At 42.4% G+C, this 19,128-nt stretch overlaps 2 protein-coding genes across 7 annotated transcripts in view; both read left to right on the top strand.

Moving 5' to 3' along the window:
* The window catches only part of mef2aa (myocyte enhancer factor 2aa), a 63,876-nt gene extending 56,140 nt beyond the window's left edge, over positions 1 to 7,736 (top strand). For 3 of the 5 annotated variants that reach the window (XM_035156222.2, XM_035156220.2, XM_035156221.2), the window contains exons 6-10: positions 121 to 305; positions 1,926 to 1,949; positions 3,513 to 3,639; positions 3,797 to 3,920; positions 4,103 to 7,736. In XM_035156222.2, the coding sequence (XP_035012113.1) occupies positions 121 to 305; positions 1,926 to 1,949; positions 3,513 to 3,639; positions 3,797 to 3,920; positions 4,103 to 4,439 (797 nt within the window). In that variant the 3' untranslated portion in view covers positions 4,440 to 7,736. The remainder of the gene's footprint in view (positions 1 to 120; positions 306 to 1,925; positions 1,950 to 3,512; positions 3,640 to 3,796; positions 3,921 to 4,102) is intronic. The other 2 variants (XM_035156224.2, XM_035156223.2) reach the window with 1 other exon arrangement.
* Positions 7,737 to 9,750: 2,014 nt separating this feature from the next.
* The window catches only part of mctp2a (multiple C2 domains, transmembrane 2a), a 35,670-nt gene continuing 26,292 nt past the window's right edge, over positions 9,751 to 19,128 (top strand). The window contains exons 1-8 of one of the 2 annotated variants that reach the window (XM_035156218.2): positions 9,751 to 10,722; positions 11,239 to 12,255; positions 13,727 to 13,786; positions 13,868 to 13,970; positions 16,583 to 16,725; positions 16,823 to 16,899; positions 17,008 to 17,122; positions 17,215 to 17,238. In XM_035156218.2, the coding sequence (XP_035012109.1) occupies positions 11,251 to 12,255; positions 13,727 to 13,786; positions 13,868 to 13,970; positions 16,583 to 16,725; positions 16,823 to 16,899; positions 17,008 to 17,122; positions 17,215 to 17,238 (1,527 nt within the window). In that variant the 5' untranslated portion in view covers positions 9,751 to 10,722; positions 11,239 to 11,250. Of the gene's footprint in view, positions 10,723 to 11,238; positions 12,256 to 13,726; positions 13,787 to 13,864; positions 13,971 to 16,582; positions 16,726 to 16,822; positions 16,900 to 17,007; positions 17,123 to 17,214; positions 17,239 to 19,128 lie in introns of both variants that reach the window. The other variant, XM_035156217.2, reaches the window with a different exon arrangement.

Raw genomic sequence — 19,128 nt, 5'->3', positions numbered from 1 at the left:
GCGTGTGCCGTGGCACGCAGGAAAACAACGCTGTGCGAGAGGTTTGCTTGATGACTGCTGGTGTTGTCAGTCACAGTCCATGGTTTGATGATGTGTTTCTGTCGCCTTGTACCTCTGCAGGGAACGGTTTCGTTAACCCCAGGGGCTCCCCCGGCCTCCTCAGCACACCCAGCGGCAACGGCCTGGGTAAAGTCATGCCCACCAAGTCTCCACCGCCCCCCGGAGGGAACATGGGGATGGGAAACCGCAAGCCAGACCTAAGGGTTGTTATCCCTCCATCGAGCAAAGGGATGATGCCCCCACTGGTGAGTACAGAGCTCCACCACTGCACACGAGAAGAAACAACCAAAGGACCTTTACGTCTTTTTGCTGCGGGGCAGAGCAGATCGATGTTTAGCGTCTTTATCTAGACTCTCATAGCTGGGTTTTGCCTACACACATTTTTTGATGTTATCACAGCAGTGCAGCTCTCTGTTCTAGTGAGGTTGTCACCTTACCAAGGACTATATTTATCTGCCAAGTGGAACTCACTCACTCACAGTGTGCAGGCCTCATCTGTGCTGCAGTCTTCACAGATCTGCAGCTCCAGTCTCGTAACTCTCGCTCAGCTATTCACATTTAAATGAGAGACTTTCTCTAATTATAATAATGAAGTTGCAGAGCGCTCCGACTGCAGCGAACACCTGAGGCTAAACTTCTCCCGGTCATATTTCAACATTTATAAAACATCGTAAATGGGGGGTTTCAGACATTGGCCACAAATGCAATATTTCCAACTCTTCATGTTGCAGGTGTTGTCGGCAACAGGAGCCATGCCAGGAAAACGATTGTGTTTGGTAAATAAACCTCAGGTTACTGTGGGTGCTCCTCTTTTTCCGAGCCTGGATCAGTGTTTTAAAATAACTGCGTGTTACCGTGTCGACCATGTGAAATCGGCGGAGCAGCACGGGTTGCCTTGCGAGAGGTCTGAAACAGGTTAGGCGGGGTGGGAGGACGGTTCTGCTCTGTCTGAGCCGTCAGGGCGTTTTGGTGCTGGCTGTGGCAGGTCTGCAGACAGCCTGTCATTAGGCCATAATGGTATTAAATTAATCACATCTCGGTGTGACAGAGTGTAGATGAAGACTTAATCATGGGCCCAGGGTGTGAGCCAGATAATATCTTGTCGCCCTTGTCGTGTCTTCCTGCTGCTATTGATTGAGTGTGGGCATTAAGACAGCCCTGGTCTGGTGGCAGTATGTCCCACCGCACCGAAAAGATGGAGCTTCTGCTTCTTCTCTCGGCACAGGGAGGATAGGAAATGCACCGCACTGTGCAGCCATTGTTGGTAGAAGCGAAGAAACTTTAGCTGATCATTATGAGGTGATTGTGGTGTCACGTTAACAATCAGGTGAGCATCAGTCAGTGTCCTGAAGTATTTTCCAGCCTGTACTCTTGGGTCCTAACCTCACAGCCATTGTGCAGGATTTGAGTGTTTCCTCTTCAATATCAACAAGATAAACTCACGGTAGCTTCATTAAGTGCCAGAAGTCACGGTGTTGAAGTAGTTAGCACAAGATTCTGGGTTTAATCTCCCTGTTTTTTGTGTGGAGTTGCATATTCTCTCTGTGTCAGTGTAGTTTCCCACTCTGTTCTCTGCCCATAGTCCAAAGACATGCAGGTAAGGCTGATTGGAAACACTAAATTACCAAGAGGTGTGAGTTTGTCTGCAAGTGTCAGCCCTGTGATCGAGGGAGACGTGACAAGGATTTGGACAAAATGGTTCTTGGGTGATACATTGAACCACAAACACAAAATGAGTGTCCCTGTTGTTCCCTCCACTGTGAAAATCTAGATAGAGTAGCTGGCACTATTTTCCAGAGCGATCTACAGTTGCTCTGCTTCTTTTCTGTAACTCTGCCTCTCTTCTCTTCTTCCGCTGAGAGCAGTCGGAGGAGGAGGAAATGGATTTGGTGAGTTTTGACGAATGCCTGGCGCAAATGGCTGCAATGTGAACATGCTTCCGGTAATCACACGCACACTAGACCAAGGGCGCTCCAACCGGAGATTGTCTCTCGGAACTGCCAGCAATAATGACGTTATAAAAAAAGAAAACGGTTTGTCACTGCATGTTTTGGGTTTGGCCTGTGAAAATTGCCTGAGCCTGTTAAATTGGCTCCTCCATTCCCAACACGTCACTGTAAGTCATAAACCACTAGTAGTGTGTGTGTGTGTGTGTGTGTGTGTGTGTGTGTGTGTGTGTGTGTGTGTGTGTGTGTGTGTGTGTGTGTGTGTGTGTGTGTGTGTGTGTGTGTGTGTGTGTGTGTGTGTGACAGAGAGAGAGCGATGTATGCGTGAATCACTGTTTAATAAAAAAAACAAAAAACTATTATAGTCTATCACAATCTGGAAAGTTTGAGGGTTAAAGTCGTCTTGAGTGAAGTACAAACCATTAACAGTATATATTTTTCCACTGAAGTGAAGTTGACATCATCTGAAATGATATCATTCTGTGAGATACTTGGGTTTGGTGAAGTCATCTGGCTGCTGAGTGTTGGAACAATGCGAGGAAGCCATCAACTAGATTATGATGCAATGCTGCTTCAAATGCAGCTGCTGGCATCGGCACATATCCCTGATACATTTAATTCTTATGAGGATTTGCTTTGGTATTGTTTTCTCTGCATTTGATTAGTCTTGGCGTGGGGGTGTGTGTGTGTGTGTGCGTTTGTAGCATCGTATGCTGCATGACCACACCGGACTCTGTAGGTATGTTTTTGTGGGCTGCATGCCAGTCGCTGCACTAAAAACAAAAAACGACTGGAGCTCCTGCGTGCGTCACCCTGGGAATTGAAATGTGTCGTTAATTTTACCCCTTTGCACCCTCTCAGTTAAGAGGTGTTTATTTGATTATGAAACGGATCCCCAGACCCACTCTGATTCGTCTCACTCCTGCACTAACGCTATAAAAACATTTTGTTTTCTCATGACTGACAAAGTAGACACTCATTTAGCAGATTCTAATATATCTGATTAATCGTATTTTTGTGCCTACAGCTGCATGTCTCCTCTTGTGATTCCTGCACTGACTACGTCCGTCACTTAGCCGCTTTAAATTGATGGAATAAATTAATCATTTCTATTAATTAGTGAAATCCACCTTTCAGTTTTTGTATATATTCATTTAAGCATGACACACATTGTTTTATTGAGCTGTAGGTGGATACATTTCAGAAAATACCAACAAGAAACCAAAGCATCACTTCTTAATATTTATTCAGTTACTGCAACATTGGATCAGTAAAATTAAATATTGACTGCCATAAAGCTTCACCACCCCCTTGTGGCAGCTGTCATTATTACACTCTTATGTCCCAGATAACCATAATATGCAAATAAAAAATGACAAATTTAGTAAAACTTGAAAATTAAAGAAAAACATTGATGCTGTCTTTATTTCTAAGAACACACACACATATTGTTTTGTATTTGTATTCTGGGCTCATGCTTTCTTTCTCGCTTTGTGTGTTTTGCAGAACACCCAGAGGTTAAGCAGCTCCCAGTCCAACCAGCCGCTGGCCACTCCAGTTGTGTCTGTCACCACCCCCAGCTTACCCCCACAGGGCCTGGTCTACTCAGGCATGCCCACCTCCTACAACCCCGGTGAGTCTGGCCGCGCTCTCCCCTCGGACCGACAACAACCACCTTAGCTGTGACTGTTTATGCCGCACGCTGGTCCCTGCTCTTTTTTCAGTGGCACTCAGCTGAAATGCGAGCGAGTTCTCACCATGTGTGCGTGTGGCTGCTTTTGTTTTTACAGAGTACTCCCTGAGCAGCGCAGAGATCTCTTCCCTACAGGGCTTCAGCTCTCCTGGGCTCTCATTGGGCTCCATGTCGGCATGGCAACAGCATCAACTGGGCCAGGCAGCTCTTAATTCTTTGGTGTGAGTAACACACTTCCAAACAAAAGCACACTCTCCAGACGCCCGCACATGAAAGCAACACCCACTGCGCTCTGTGATATTACGCTGAATCACACATCTACATATTCCTGTCTCTTCACCTCCTATTTGTTGTCTCTTTTTTTGAACCGAACACTAAAATGCCCCGTTTGTCTCCTCTGCAGTGGCGGAGGTCACCTAACTCAGGTCTCCAACCTATCCATCAACACCAGCCAGAGCATAAACATCAAGTCCGAACCCATTTCGCCGCCGCGGGAGCGCGTCACCCCGTCCAGCTTCCCCCAGCAGCAGCTGCAGCAGGGGTCCAGCCGACAGGAAGTTCTGGGACGCTCACCTGCCGACAGCCTCAGCTCCTCCTGTAGCTCGTACGACGGAAGCGACCGTGAAGACCACCGGCCCGACTTCCACTCCCCGCTGGGGCTCGGCAGACCCCCTGCTGGCTCTGAAGACAGGGAAAGCCCCTCGGTCAAGCGCTTGCGCATGGACACATGGGTGACATAAAGAGCCCCGATCACGCCTCCAGTCACCAGCCAGTCAGAGAGTGGGAGGGGTTAGACATGGAGATGAAAGAAAGAGCAAGGGTCCTTTGAGCTATTATTATGATACTATTATTCAACTCCACTTTCAATTTGTGAGACTGAGATGTAATATATCTAAAGTCAATTGTCAAACTGATGCAGTAAGATTTAAAAAGAATAAAAATTTCAGTGAGTTGGACTGAATTAAATGCACAAGCGGGTGGTATCAGGTACTTGGTGCAATTCAGACTTTTTGCAGAAGAGAGAAAATTGTTAAACAATAGGCGGTAGATTATTGTAGTCACTGGTCTAGTCAGACACTTACATGTAGTTGCTGTTTTGCTGTTGTGCTTGCATGTTGCAAACAATCAGAGGAAGTCGTGTTGCTTTCAGGCTGAGGACCCTTAAATACGATGTTCACTGCAAGAACTATCTTTTAAAAAAAATCATGCTGTAACCACACAAGACCTTTATCTCAAGTGGCCTCTCGTGATTTATCGACTCGATCAGGAGACACAGACAGCACGGAGTTAACTAATACTACACAGGAGTTATGGTCACATGAGAAACAGAGACTACTTTAGTGAATAGATGAAACAATACCTGTTGGGGGAGGTAAAAACAAAATAGCAACAGAATTTATTGCAATAATGACATACTTATTCATTTTATAATTTAAAAGAGTAGGATATTCAGTCTAAATGTGCAATTAAGAAAACCTGTCCAGTTGAACTGGTGAGAAAATCAAACATGTTCACATTTGTATAACAGTTCATCAGTAATATAAGCCAAAGCTGTTTTCTTTTGTTATTTTGTACAGTTGCTATGGTTTCCTAACAGGTCACTCCAAATGCACCGTTTCTTCGCCATTGTTTTTTTTTTCTTTTTTTTTAATTGTGCTTTATTACAAACAGTGTAAAGTCATGTACGCCACATCATGAATCGATATTCTAAAGCCATGAACATTTGCTTGTTCTGTTTGTATGATTGAAAATTTGAGCCAAACATTTTTCTTTTTGTTGTGTAAATAGCGACTTTAATATATATCACCAGGGTGAGGGTACATGCTGAATGTACTGTACGACCACCGTTTTCAAGAAAAGTATATTTTTGTGGATTACAGCCGAGTTTACAAGAGTAGACCCTTAAAAAAAAAGTAGATCATTCACTGGTCAATATTTGCTATCGTGTTCATTTTACTGTAATCTCTTCTAAATTTAATTATCAACATAATCTCCTGTACGTTTTAGTTTTTTTTCTCTCTCTCTCTCTCTTTATTAGTGATGACTGTTTGTCCTGAAGACATTGTAATAACAATGCTGTGAGGTTGAAGTTCTACTATTTTCATATTTATGAAGGATGATCACAAGGCTACAGGGGAAATAGGGTTTTCCTCCCCTCCTATTGTGTTAGCTCGTGTTAGTTGTATACCAGCAGCTGCGGAATACACTGCCAACAGTCAAACCCAACGTCCCACATCCCAGAATGATCTACTGTTACAGCATGAGAGACGTGGCACCTCTCAGGCCTTTTCCACTGTCCTTTTACTGGCAGAAGCAGAAGACATAAAACGTGATGGAGGCGGCTGCTGACCTTCACACAAATCTGAAAAACCGCCCGTGTTGTAAATATCTCGGTCTACTTGAAATAATTATGTAGAAAAATACTCACCGGTTTCCTTTAATTGGCTACTGAAAGTGGATTCATATCAATACGTAGTACGAGTGCTGCAGGCCTGTAGGAACCTTAGGAGCTAGAAAAGTGAAAGTCAGAAGGCGCTGAGGTCGTGTGCAGGAGAAGTGCTGCAACACAGAGCAGATGTCTCAGCTGAAAAGAAAGGAGACGGTGACTTGTTTCCTTCTCGTTCGTCACAGAAGCAAATAACTAAGCAGCTAAATCATTACAACAACAACAACAACAGTGCAACGTCATCGACTTCAATCTCCTCGCGTCAATCTCACTGCACACCCGCGTATGAGACGTTTGCTGTACGAGAGCGAGGTATCACTCTGCATTCGCCGCGACATGTCTTGTGTGCGTTTCTCAGGTTTCTGTTCTCTCTGCCCCATCTTCAACGCCATAGAAGTTCTCAGTCAAAGCCTATGATGATCTATGCAGTTTTAACTTCAATTCCCATTATATATATATATATCTATATAAATAGAAGATGATGTCATTACAGGTCACATGTAGTCCACATAGCATTACGAAGAAGAGCATCAGAGGACAGACTGTTAGCCTCTTAAATCCTGAAGTGCCACAGCTTGACGTCGCTGGACTTCCCGATGCACAGAATACATTTTATGAAATGATTGATTTGGATCCCCCGGGGCAATCTCTTCATGTTCATGCACATTAAGTAGACATCCCATGATGCTTAGTGATTCATTATGTAAATCCAGGTGAAAATAGCAATAATAAACAACAAAACTACAACAACAACAAAAAAATTGTCTGCCCGTCGTGGCGGCATCACCTCGTAGTTGAGCACATACTTTAGCACTCGATAACATATCAGGGAATTTTGTAGTTTACCTATATGCACAGTTAGGAAATGCCTTATCCCAAAGAATAAATGACACCACTTTTATTTTCTAAACGCAGAAATCACTCAAACGTGACCAGACCTGCCTTTTTTGGAAAAAGACTCGCACAAAGAAACAAAATGCCTCGGTGAATGCACCGTGATACGCTCGGCTCTCTTGGGTGTATGTCCAAATTCTGCACAACTGATGAATGTGAAAGGAATGGCTAATCAATGAACCTTTGTAGAGGACTTTCTTCACTTTGCTGTGCAAGAGTACACTGCTTTGCTTCATGGCTTTTATAAAAAACAGAACTACGTGTTTGGTAAGTGTTTGTAGTTGATAGTTCACTTAACTAAAGAAGCTGTTTTCGGTCTAGACGCTCGGACCGTTTGGCGGCACAAGCTGGACTTTGTTGCCAATAATGAAATTATTTGTTTCGGAATTTAAAAGAGATTTTAAGTTAATCTACATTTTATTTCCCTTGAATGTGTTATTTTATTTTCATCATACGATAAATATTCAAGTGATCTTTTTATTAAAACAATTAAGATACTATGCTAGCTATTGTTGTACAAAATTTGTATTCTTCACAAAAGTACAAATATTGGCTTTTAATGTGTAATTTAGGTGATCTCTTTTATTCTGTATAAAATGAAGTAAACGACTCTTACATAGAATTTGTTCTCCTGTGAAGTCCCAAACAGTAGAAACTGTCAACTTTATTAAACACCTCAGTGTATGCTCAATCTGAACTCCATGTCTATTCGTCTTTGAATTCCACTTTGAGAATGTGTTTTATTGCCTGAGTTAAAACAAGGGGGCACTTTCTCTATTGCCTCTCACACAGTGACACAAGCAGAACAGAAAAAACACAATGCTGTAAAACAAAACTATACTCCCTACATTTAGATAGAAATTGTCTGATATACACCAGTTACAAAATATTTAAAATGCTGATTTAATATCTGAGCTCAGTGTTGCAGTCTCTGTTTAAGTCAAAATAGAAAGACCTCCATTATAGTTTCTATAATATTATTACTGGTGTCTTTAGGTAGCTTTTGGATGCCGTAGTTATTTGATTTATATGAAGCCAATTTTAACTTAGAAAAAGGGTTATAGATATATATTTTAGAAAGATAAACCAGAATCTGCCAAGTGATTAGTGAATAGTCAAGTCAGCTCAAGTTAAATGGAATGATATTAGTATTATTATTATCATTATTATTAATGATAATAATAATAGAAACCTAGCCATATTTAGCCTTTGGTTGACATTAAAAGTGTAAAATGAGTTATATAAAAGTTATATATATATATATACATACACATATACAGATCAAATAAAAGCATCATACAAAAAACCACAATGTATTTATCATGTGACAGTGACATTCCGATTCACAAGAGGTTTTTACAGAAGAGATTTGTGCATTTCCAGCGTATGACCAGCAGACGGCACTGTGACACAGTAAGCGACTCTATAGGCCGCAGGTCAGCTGTGTGGGTGCATGTCGTTGGTTCAGGTGGAGGAAGTAGATGACGCAGGCAAAGTTAACAAAAGGAGAAGTTAGTTTAAAGTATCCAGTTCAAGGTGAGTTAAACCCTTTGGATAAGAAACACTGAGTTTAAGTGTTCAGAGACTAAAGGTGCAAATAGAACATTTGAACAGATGCTAACTTAACGTGGGAGTTGAGTTCAAAGTTCAGACAGAACTTCAAACGCTTCAAAATGGCGGACAGGTGAAGCTAGTTAGTGCTGGTAGTGATGACCCCAGAAAAATAATGTTCACATTTTGTTACATGAGTGGATTTTACAACTTCTGAATATTTACCAAAGGGGAATTCTGACTTTTTTTAAGCATCGCTCTGTATGTGATGAGTGATTGAGTTTGAAAAGTAGAAAGAGCTAAAAACTGGTATAAGCAGAAATGGGTCCGATTTACAGTATGAACTGTGGGTTATTCCCTTCAGCACAGTCTGCCGAAAGGCCGACATACTGAGAACGAACCTCAAAGTTTGGGTCCTTGAGGGTGGATGTTTGGAGTGGGCCAGAAACTGTAAATAAAGATGGATGACATAACAGCACCCAAAAATGAAGCCAAAGCATCCTGCTGCTGGCTGGCTGCGGGATGGGTCATAAACCCTGCCTCCTCTGTGTTAGTGGATGGGACCAAACTAATAAGCTAAAGTGCATGTCAAACTTTTTTTTTCCTTAAAGATGGTGTCTGTGATTTTGGGTTGTTCTTATCACACTGATGTGTGTCAAAGGGCAAATTCTTCCAATAAGCTTGGTTTTAATCAGTTATTTGATGCTATAGGAACAGGGTGAAATGTCATGATTGACAGCTTAGACTGACTCTGGATTGATCAAGTCCGTGTAGAGGCGGGACTTTGATGCCGTGGCTCCATCCCCAGATCGCTACTGTGCAAACTTTGCCTCCAAATGCACAAAAGGGCTGCGTTTGTATCCAGGATATTTTGGCTTCATTTCAGGATTCGAAGGAAGTGGAGACACGTCGTCCATCTTTATGTTCAGTCTATGCTCTGTATACCTGTCCCTAAGTGCATGTGCTTGGCTTTCCGTCCATCAGATGCAGGCTGTGATGAACCAGGTCCTGTCTGCATGTGAGGAGTAACCACGGAGGATTTTTAAGCTGTTTAAGTTGCATGTGAGGGAGGGTGACATGCCACCTGCCATGGGGGGGCTTGCCCTGTTCCGGATCTCCAGCCCTGCCTTTCAACTGGGAGCCAAGATGCAGCGCTTTCATGAGGCCCTGATCTCCTTAAGACATCAGCAAATATTGAACGAGACTCGGTCCAAACTGAAACTCATCTGTTGTCATATAGTCTCCAGCGAGGAGCAGAGAGAGAGAGGGAGAGAGGGAACACCAGTGGGCCTCCTGCATTAGCCCCCATACAGCTAGAGTTTATACTTTGCAAACACAAATGCTCAAGTTTGACGAGCTTAGGCTAAACCTTTTTCCACTCTCAACAAATATGCGGCTGTGTGAAAGAAATGCAGTTTGGAATGAAAAGGCCGGTGCCAGATCTGAGCTGAAGATCGGGGAATGAGGTAAAACGAAGAGTCAGCCAACATTTCATATGCCTCAGTCATGTTGCGGGATCCATCGGCAGTATTTCCGGCCTGTTTTGGACACATAAGAAGGACGTTGTATTGTAGAACTAGGCCAGCTTATAGCTTTAAGTGTATTCTCAAATACTTAACCCACATTAGCGGAAGTGCGAATCTAAAAACAGATACACAGCCAGATACAAATGCAAAATGAACAGTCGCATATTCAAAGCAATAACAATGAGGCCAACTACTACTGCGTGTGTACAATGAACAACTCTTGCGTCATAATTTCAGTGCTACTGTCTTGTTGTGAACGGAATATTTGTCACCGGATTCTTTTCCCTCTCCCACATTCTTCATGAAAGAACTGGGCAGGACTCAACACTCAACACTCTGACTGTGGCATTCTCCTAGTCATTGAAACTCATCTTGTGAGACTGGTATGGCTAGTTTCACCCAGTTTGGCCTCTCCACCAATCGCACGCCTTCAAAGTTGCCATCAAGCAGGAAAGTGCACTCCACAGTTTGAGCTGCCCCGAGACTCGGCCTGTTTTTTTCTTTCCTCATCATCATAGTTAAGATGGTTGAGCTGCCTGTTGGAAAACTTGCTCTCGGTGCAAACTGAATCAGAGCGAGGCTGCTCAGCCGAGCTCAGCTGAACAGGTAAAGAATGATGTTTTCTTTTGACTAAATTAGACTAAAAAGATCCAGGAGGGAATGTCAGAAATGTACTCAGAAACATTTTTAGGATCAGACATCAGGTAGTAGGTTTAATTCTAAGATTTAACTTTGTTAAAGCGGCTCAATACCTGCTTTTAGTTTTGAACGTTACTTATTTGTGTTTTCTTTTAGCTTAAGACAGAAAACGGGGACATTTTGTGTGACATGAATATCTTTGCTATTTCCTGTGTACGGTAGCAGGGTTTCAATAGATCTAATTTTGCCTTCACGAAATATTATTTGTGCCTTAGACAGAACATTTAATGTAAAACAGACTGTGGGGATGTATTTCTGCTCAGTAAGTGTCATTATATTCAATCATTTTTAAAGATTGTTCATAACTGTAATCAGTAGCCACCTGTAGTGGATTTTACATTTGGCTGTTGTTTATTGTCATGATATGGCAAGTACACTTGTAACACACAGGAACCTGATTTTACATTTTCTGTCTATGTGAAGGTATCACTCAAGATGGAGGTTAAGAAAAAGAACTTCCTGGAGAACTTGCGGCTGAAAACTAAGTTGCCTAATCTGAAGAAGCCCGGTAAGAAGCCACTCGCCAAGCAGGGGAGGAAGCTGGCCCAACGCCGCAGCATTTCTGTACCAGATCTGAGCTTGGTGCCAGGTCAGACCACACAGAACGCCTTGCTGTCCACCGTCTCTGATAACATCTCCGTTGGCATTTCTCCCCGTATGAGTGACACTGATTCTGTCGCAAGTGGCTCAGTCACCGATGGACCGATTTTCAGAATGGACAGACTTAATGACTCATTTCCAGAAGTTACACCCAGGGTTCATACAGTCTACGCAGCGGCAGCTATGAACAGAATAAGTGCACCAGCAGATATACTGGCCCTTTATGAGGAAACTGAATGCATGATTAATTTTGAGAAAAGGGGAAACTTGCCTGAAGATGCTTTGTATGCACGGGTGAATAAAGAATTCAAGGGGAGTGGACAGAAATCTACTGTGGACCCTTTTCCTGCACCAAGATCTATTTTTAACAACGTACAAGTCTATCCACCAAGACCAGACCGTATAGAGAGAGGGAGTGTCTCAGGTGAAGACACCTCAGGAGAGAGACTTCTCCCAGGTTCTCTGGCTGCAGCGCTGGCCAGAGCCCATTCACTGGGAGAGCAATCGACGCCATACACAGAGAGAAGGGCCAAACCAATTGAACAGAGGAAGGCATTATCTGAAAACAGGACTCCGCCGGTAACCAAAAGAACAGCTCTTCCACACAGCATGTCTCTGACACTAGACACTCTGGGTGCTCCTTTGGAGAGTGCAGATGGCACCTCGATGGACTCCGCCTCTGGCACTCCCAGCGAGGAGCGAGTCAGTGGGCCCTGGGCAACGGACTCAGAGGAACTGGACCGCGAACTCTGGTTCCCCATCCTGATGAGACGGGTCTCCACAGAGGAGGCTCTGCGAGAGGAAACTCGGGACGAGGAGGCCCTGCAAGAAATAGGAGAGGTCAGTTTTATTACATGCGTTTTACTCCAGCTACAGTCATAGGAGAAGTATGTAGATGTTATTTGATGATTTCTTTGTAAAGCAATAGTACAGATATAAATCAAAACCAGTCCAGTCCTGTGCACAAACACCAAAGACCATTAAGTACTAGAAACTTTTATAAAAAGTCCCCTTAAATTCAAACAAGCTGCAACAAATTACACACATTCATAGGTAGCTGCATAAGATCAAGATCCGTGCATTTTGGGAATTTGGTGGAAATATATTTCCCAATGTTAAAGACAGTTATAAAAATGTCCTCGATCCGCCTCATTGTCCGGATCGGTGCCAACATTTAATGGGATTCTTTCTTGGCCCGTGTTCCATCCTCTACCAAGTTTTCTGGAAATCCATTCAGTAGTTATTTAATAGATTCCTGCTGATAAACCAAAAAACAAACAAGCAGGGCTGAAATATAAACTTCTTGAAGGAGGTAACTATTCTTCTCCTAGGAATTAGATCATGTATGTATCTGTAGGGCCATAATAAACTGGTCAAGAGAAGGGTTGTGTGAAGTAAATAAGGTCTTATGAATAAAAAACACTTACAAATATAATATCAGCACAGTAAGAACTGTGAGTAACGTAGTATAATGTAACATCGGTCACATTCCCTTGAACATTTGTATGCTTTCATTTCACTTTCAAATAGTGTGGGTTGGTTTTTCAGTTGTTATGCTAAGAGGTGTGCCCAGACTCTGATATGGTGACTTACATAAAGTTGACATTCCTTTTTTTTAAGCTTATACTTTATGACACTAACTTTTCAGTCTACTGCTGCAGCCACAGTAAATCCACAGTATTCTCACGAGATTAGTGTTAAATGCAAATTCACCACCTGGGATTTGATTCCACACAGCTCTTGGATAGAGTTGAAACTCAGGCTGTTGTATCCTGTTTAGTTTAGATACACCGGTTGAAAACCAGTGTAACGAGTTAGTGGCGCAAGAGACCTTTTGCCTTGACACTTTTTCCTGTTGATAACAGTGCTGTGCTTTGTTGTTGTTTGTCTGTATCAGCCATTATCTATTATCATAAGGAACATTAGAGTTAAGTCAAAGTTTATTTATGTAGCACGTTTAAAACAACCACAGCTGACAATGTGCTGAACAAGCTTAAAATAAGAGGGAAAAAATGATATAAATATATACATACATAAAAACAGAGAATAAGTAGAAAATACAAAAAAACATTGTAAACACTAAACATGAATTTTTGAGAATTAAAATATTGCACAAGATGAAATCGTTGTGTTAAACTCTGTTTTAAACATTTCTATGGAGTCTGTGTTAAAATGGATAAGCCCCTTTTGTAACTGAAAAGTACAATGAGACCTTTAGAGTAGTAGCCTTATCTACACACATCAGCTTGATTGTTTTACTAAATGCTTGCAATCTGATGTATCATAAAATGTATGGTTTTCTTCTGTGTAGATGTCCAGTGAAACGTTCGAGTTCTTTGAAGAAAATGTTCAAGACCCATCGGACAACTCTGTGAGTACTCAGTGCACTGCTGAAGAAAGTCAAACGTGTGACATGAGGAAGCATCTCAATGTGATTGGTTCTCCTCAGCAGGCAGCAGGTCCTGAGGTGCAGGCACATTTGTCGTTCCAGAGATACCTCCTGACCATAAATCTAAAGCAGGGGAGGAACCTGGTCATCAAACACAAGCGCTCAGGTAGGTCAACAACCTGCAGGGGATATTAAAGTCTGAAGCTGCTTTCAGAAATGCACTGAACTCCAGAAATTCGCCCAAAATTATCAGGAGGGGCTGTACGTGAGAATTCACATTTCTGAGTCATTTACTAGGTGAGTTCTCCGGAGTTTTTCCTTCCAGCCCCCTAGTAAAAACTCTGGACAACGTCCGATTGAGCAATGTGAGAATACAGCAGGACGATATCTGGAGGGTTCAAAACTGAAAAAAGACTATTAAAATCTGAGGATGAAAATGATCCTGCCTCCTGCATGTTCTACCCAGACCCCCCACCCCCACCTACCCCATGAACCCCCGGAGATTTTCCTGTTGAGAGTACGTCTAACCCAGACTATCTCCTGCTGCATTCCTCCTTTTGAAAGGATATTTTCTAGCGTTTATGCTGTTTTAGTAGCACGTGGATCTTAAGCGGACCATTATTATCTCTGTCTTAGTTAACACCAAATTGCCCTTTTAACTGTGGGGACTTTTTTGAAGGAACTGTACAGATGTAGAGATGTCAGATCAGATAAGATGTCTTTTACATCCTGAACAAATATGCAGTTCCTTGTGTGTTGGCTTTTAGCAAAACATGAAACACTGCATGTGCATATACATCCTGATGAGTTTGATGTGTTTATGAATCAATCAGCCAGTGAGAAGTTGTGAATGGGATAAGTGTTAATGAGTATAAAGCCAAGATGTGTTCAGTTTTGATTATGTTTTCCTGTGAGGATGATGTTTCTTATCAAGTGGTGTATGTAAAAGAAAAAAAAGCACACATTAGAGAAACATGCTGTCAGACCAGTATGACAAAACACACACTGGGATCAAGCAATCAGTTCTTATCAAAGACAACAAATGATCTGCAGACTGGCACTGCCACATATTTAAACCATTTGAAAAATGGTAATAATGGATGTGGATTACTTAGTAAATGTATTGACACTCAGTTGTTTTTGAGTTGTTGTTTTTCTTTGAGTTTCATTCATATGAATTTTGGATCCATACTTTGCAATTAATAACTGACACCCGGGTGTAAAATCAAGCGTAAACCTTCATAGATTGTTTTGATTTTTACTCATTTAATGAGCTGATTTCCGTAACTTTGTTGACTATTAAGATTTGAGTCAACAGTGTCAGTCAATTTGATCTGTGAGTGAAAGATAAACAGAGGTTTCCTCTCATCATGTCCCTTCCCTGAGGCTCATGTCAAGTTTACTTTAGGAAAGCAGCGCCCTCAAGTGGACATAAACGGAACTCTGACATATGAGTAAATTAATGTGTGGTCACATTAAGTGTGACTGATTATTTACAGATTAATTTAGCAGATTTTTTGGCTAATACAGTTTGTTTTACTTCAAGTAATAATGGCAGTTAAAAGTAGTCATTTTAGATCAATAGATGTATTTTATAGCAGAAAATTCAGAGCGTCATTAATCCTAATTGAAAACGTCCACCTTAAGGCAACTGTGGTTTTAATCATTATTATACATTTGAAGATCACTTTACAGCGTAATGGTGAGCGGACATTTTTCTCACAATGCTTTTCTTACGATGCTTAACCGTTTATTTCCTGCATGGTGGCAGGAGACCCTCCCACCTCAGTGCCCTACTCCCTGCTAGTTGAGACCTTACTCTCCATGACAAGATGGCACTGTGATGATGCAATCCCCACATGCCCCCTGTCTCTCCACTGTTTGCCCAACAATCAACACCATGCCAAACGCTCACCAATGGCATACATTGTCATTACATATTCTGAAAGGACCCACGCCACCGGGCCCCCACTCCTTGGTTTTTGTTCTCCTCTTCTTTCCCATTAATTTCCATCGTCACTGTTCTCAGTCATGCCAGAGCTTTTCTCCTTGCTAGCTGCCACATTCTCCTCCTGTCAAGTTGCCTGGAGGTTTCCCTGTCACAGGCTGGCAGGGTGGAGCTGCTGTGGGTCCTGCCTGCCTTTGCGAGATGTTCATTTGGAGTGGGGAGCTGACAGGCCTGACAGCCCATCCCCACAGGGCCTTTGTCATGTGATTCAAGCCTCCCTGCAGGCTCTCTCAAGCACCCTTTTATTCCCCTATACAAATGAAGGCATAGGGCTGGCTTTCATTTTTTGGCCAATCTGCATGCAATTGCAGAAACAAAGAAGTCCCATACCCCTACCCCACTCGCAGACAGACTTTCTTAACAGGCTTGGGAGATTAACACTGGTTGCTTCTAGATTTTGGTTTCTGGTCGCCTCATGCTGGCGAGTGATTCTACTCTTTCACAATTAAACAGCTACTTTCCTCTGTTTTTGCCATGTGTGGGGTGCACCCCCTCCTCCTCCTCCTCCTCCTCCTCACATATTTCAGTGTCTCACACAACCAGCATGGGGGAAGGGTGTGTGTGTGTGTATATTTATATGTCTGTTTTCATACACGGTGTACATTTTAACGTGACAATATGCTATGAACACGTACAGAAAGTAAACAAAGTAAGCATTAAATAATTCTCTCTCACCACAGAATGCTATGAAATGAGTGTTTTTACACTTTTGATTAAATGTTAACACTTCACGTTGCGTCGATTCGCTCATTTTCTACATTGAATTTCAGGTACCAGTGATCCATATGTGAAGTTCAAACTTGAAGGAAAGCAGTTCTACAAAAGCAAAGTGGTTTATAAAAACCTGAACCCACGGTGGAACGAGTCCTTCTCTCATCCTCTGCGAGATCGAGAGCACCTTGTGGAAGTTCGAGTAAGAAATATTTGTTTGAATCGAAGTGCATTATCTTACGATACAGGTGCCTGCAGTTTACTTTATGATCTAAATGAAATGTGTAATGTTGTTGCAGGTCTATGATAAAAATCGGACTGCTGACGAGTTCATGGGTTCCAGCTCTATTTCTCTGAAAAATCTGGAATTGTACAAGTGGGTATTATATTCTTCATTTATATTTTATAGAACAGATTCTTTTACAGACATCCATAAGTGATCGTCAGTTGTAATCTTCTTGTCTGTTTTTTTTTCTTTTAACAGAACCTATGAAATGGAGTTGCATCTTGATGATCCTAAAAGTAAAGGGGATGACCTCGGAGTGGTTGTTGTTGACGTCTGCTTAATGTTTCGAGATGCCACCATCAAGAGAAGCCCGGTAAGAGAAGTTACTTCATTAACATTTTCTCTTGATGCATTTTCTTTTTGCTTAGTCTTTTACTGATTCTTATAATTCTTTTCTTTTTGTAGAGATGGCCACAAAGAAAGAATAAGGTATGGACTGAGAAATCATTACATTTCCCAATTTCCAAATTGTATCGGGAGTACAAATAATATTTTATTGCATTCAACTCTTGTCATTTACACAGCAGAAGTTAACACTTACCCTGATGTGAAGCACTAGGGGGCAGTAGCTCACTGTGCAATGATGCAACAAAGACTGAGGTGTATGCTGAGGATTCAGGCTTTTGTGTGTAACCTTGGTTTCAGCGTAGCCTGTTTCTTTTGTGGTTGTATAGGGAATCATTTTTTTTTGCAATGCATATTATTTTCAGTGGTGTTGTTGTCTGTGAAAAGGTACGGTACAATATCATATTTTGATCTAAACCAAAATAATAGTGTTGACTAAATATGTTGACATGATGAAGCCCTCAGATGAGTATTATAGAGGAGTATTTGTTTTTTGTTGTAAACAAAGTTCCATCTCCTCTCAAGTGGTTTTCAATATATTGCAGCTGTAATTAGATTCAGAGTGAAATAGGAGGGTGGCTGTTTGGGACTGGCGCTGCAGCGAGTGGGTTTATATTCACACCTATGTAGTCACTGCATCTGCCACTGTTCAGTCTCTTGATGGTCCAGTAGACAATCTCAACTTGAAATTAGATGACAAAGGAATGAAGCCATTTTCATACACATTGTAGGTTATCCACTACAGATGGTTAAAGATACTCAAAGGGAGACAGAAATGTGTGATGGGACTCAACACAACGTTCGGCTTCCTAAATCACAGTGCTAATTTAACAATGTAACAATGCCATTTCTCCCCCATTTCATTTTTGACAAACGTACAATATCTTATTGCATTTAACACCTATCCTGGACGTGCTGAACACCCAGCTCTTGCAGCTCCACTCCCCCTCTTTCCGAACATCGTTTTCTCCCTCTGTGTTGCCACCACAGAGACAGGGAATGGCAAGTGCCTGAGTAAAATTCTGCTGTGTGATAGTGTTTCAAACAGGAGGGGGGCGTATGGTAGAAGCGGGAGGGGGGGGCTCTGCTGTTCGAGGCATGTTGCCAGTGTGGGATGCCTAAGATCGGCAAGGCTGATAATTCCCAGGCATAGCAGGCAATAACCCAGATGTTGGGATGTAATATCACAGCTGTGGATGGACAGTGCTGAGGTACTCGCCAAATGGTCCTGGGTCTGAGCTCATCGTGCTTGTCCCCATGCTGTCCCACCATATGGAAGCAATCGCACAGCCCTTTTAGGACCAGGAATAGATTCTCTTTAGGGGCCACTTACAGTTAAGTGGAATTGTTTTATTGGCCGCTGAGATAGAAATGTGTCCAAGATAAACACTTGGGATGACTTGGCTGAGGCATGGTTTATATCGCTCCTCCACTCCCTCTGTTCCTCTTCTTTTGAAGGGGCTGATATTTATAGGGCTGTGCCTGTGGTATTCCATGTTAATTCAGGTCCCTGAGATGTGCTTTGATCCCCCTCGGATTGGGTGGCAATGTGGGTTGTGACCCCGCAGTGAAGAGGAGGGGCCGGAGTGGCAGGGGAGTTGTAGTGGGGCTGTTTGAAGCAGCGTCGCTGGGGCAGCTGAAGGAGCTGGGCAATCAAAGAGGCTAGAGCAGATTACGGTCCTGCTCTTTAATTACAGTCAGCCCTACACAACCTCTCTGCTGTTTGTTTTTACAGCCCTGGCCTATCACCGCATGGCCTCACGGGAACTCTCACATGGAAACATATCAAGGCCTCTCTTTCCCACTCCCTCTGTGACACACGGCAGGAGAAGTGGATTATTCGCTGGGCTCGTCCTTGATTTCCAGAGTTCTTAAAATGCGCAACATCTTTTTTCGTTTTAGCGTCACATTAGTGGAAAAGATTTGTTGTTTTAATCTGGCTAAATGAAATTCGGATGAATTTGCCAACATGCA

This window comes from Hippoglossus stenolepis, chromosome 5 (genome assembly GCF_022539355.2).
Source record: "Hippoglossus stenolepis isolate QCI-W04-F060 chromosome 5, HSTE1.2, whole genome shotgun sequence".
NCBI classification, from domain to species: Eukaryota; Metazoa; Chordata; class Actinopteri; order Pleuronectiformes; family Pleuronectidae; genus Hippoglossus; species Hippoglossus stenolepis.
Note: the sequence above shows the minus strand (reverse complement) of the source record. Positions and strands in the feature narration are given on the sequence as shown.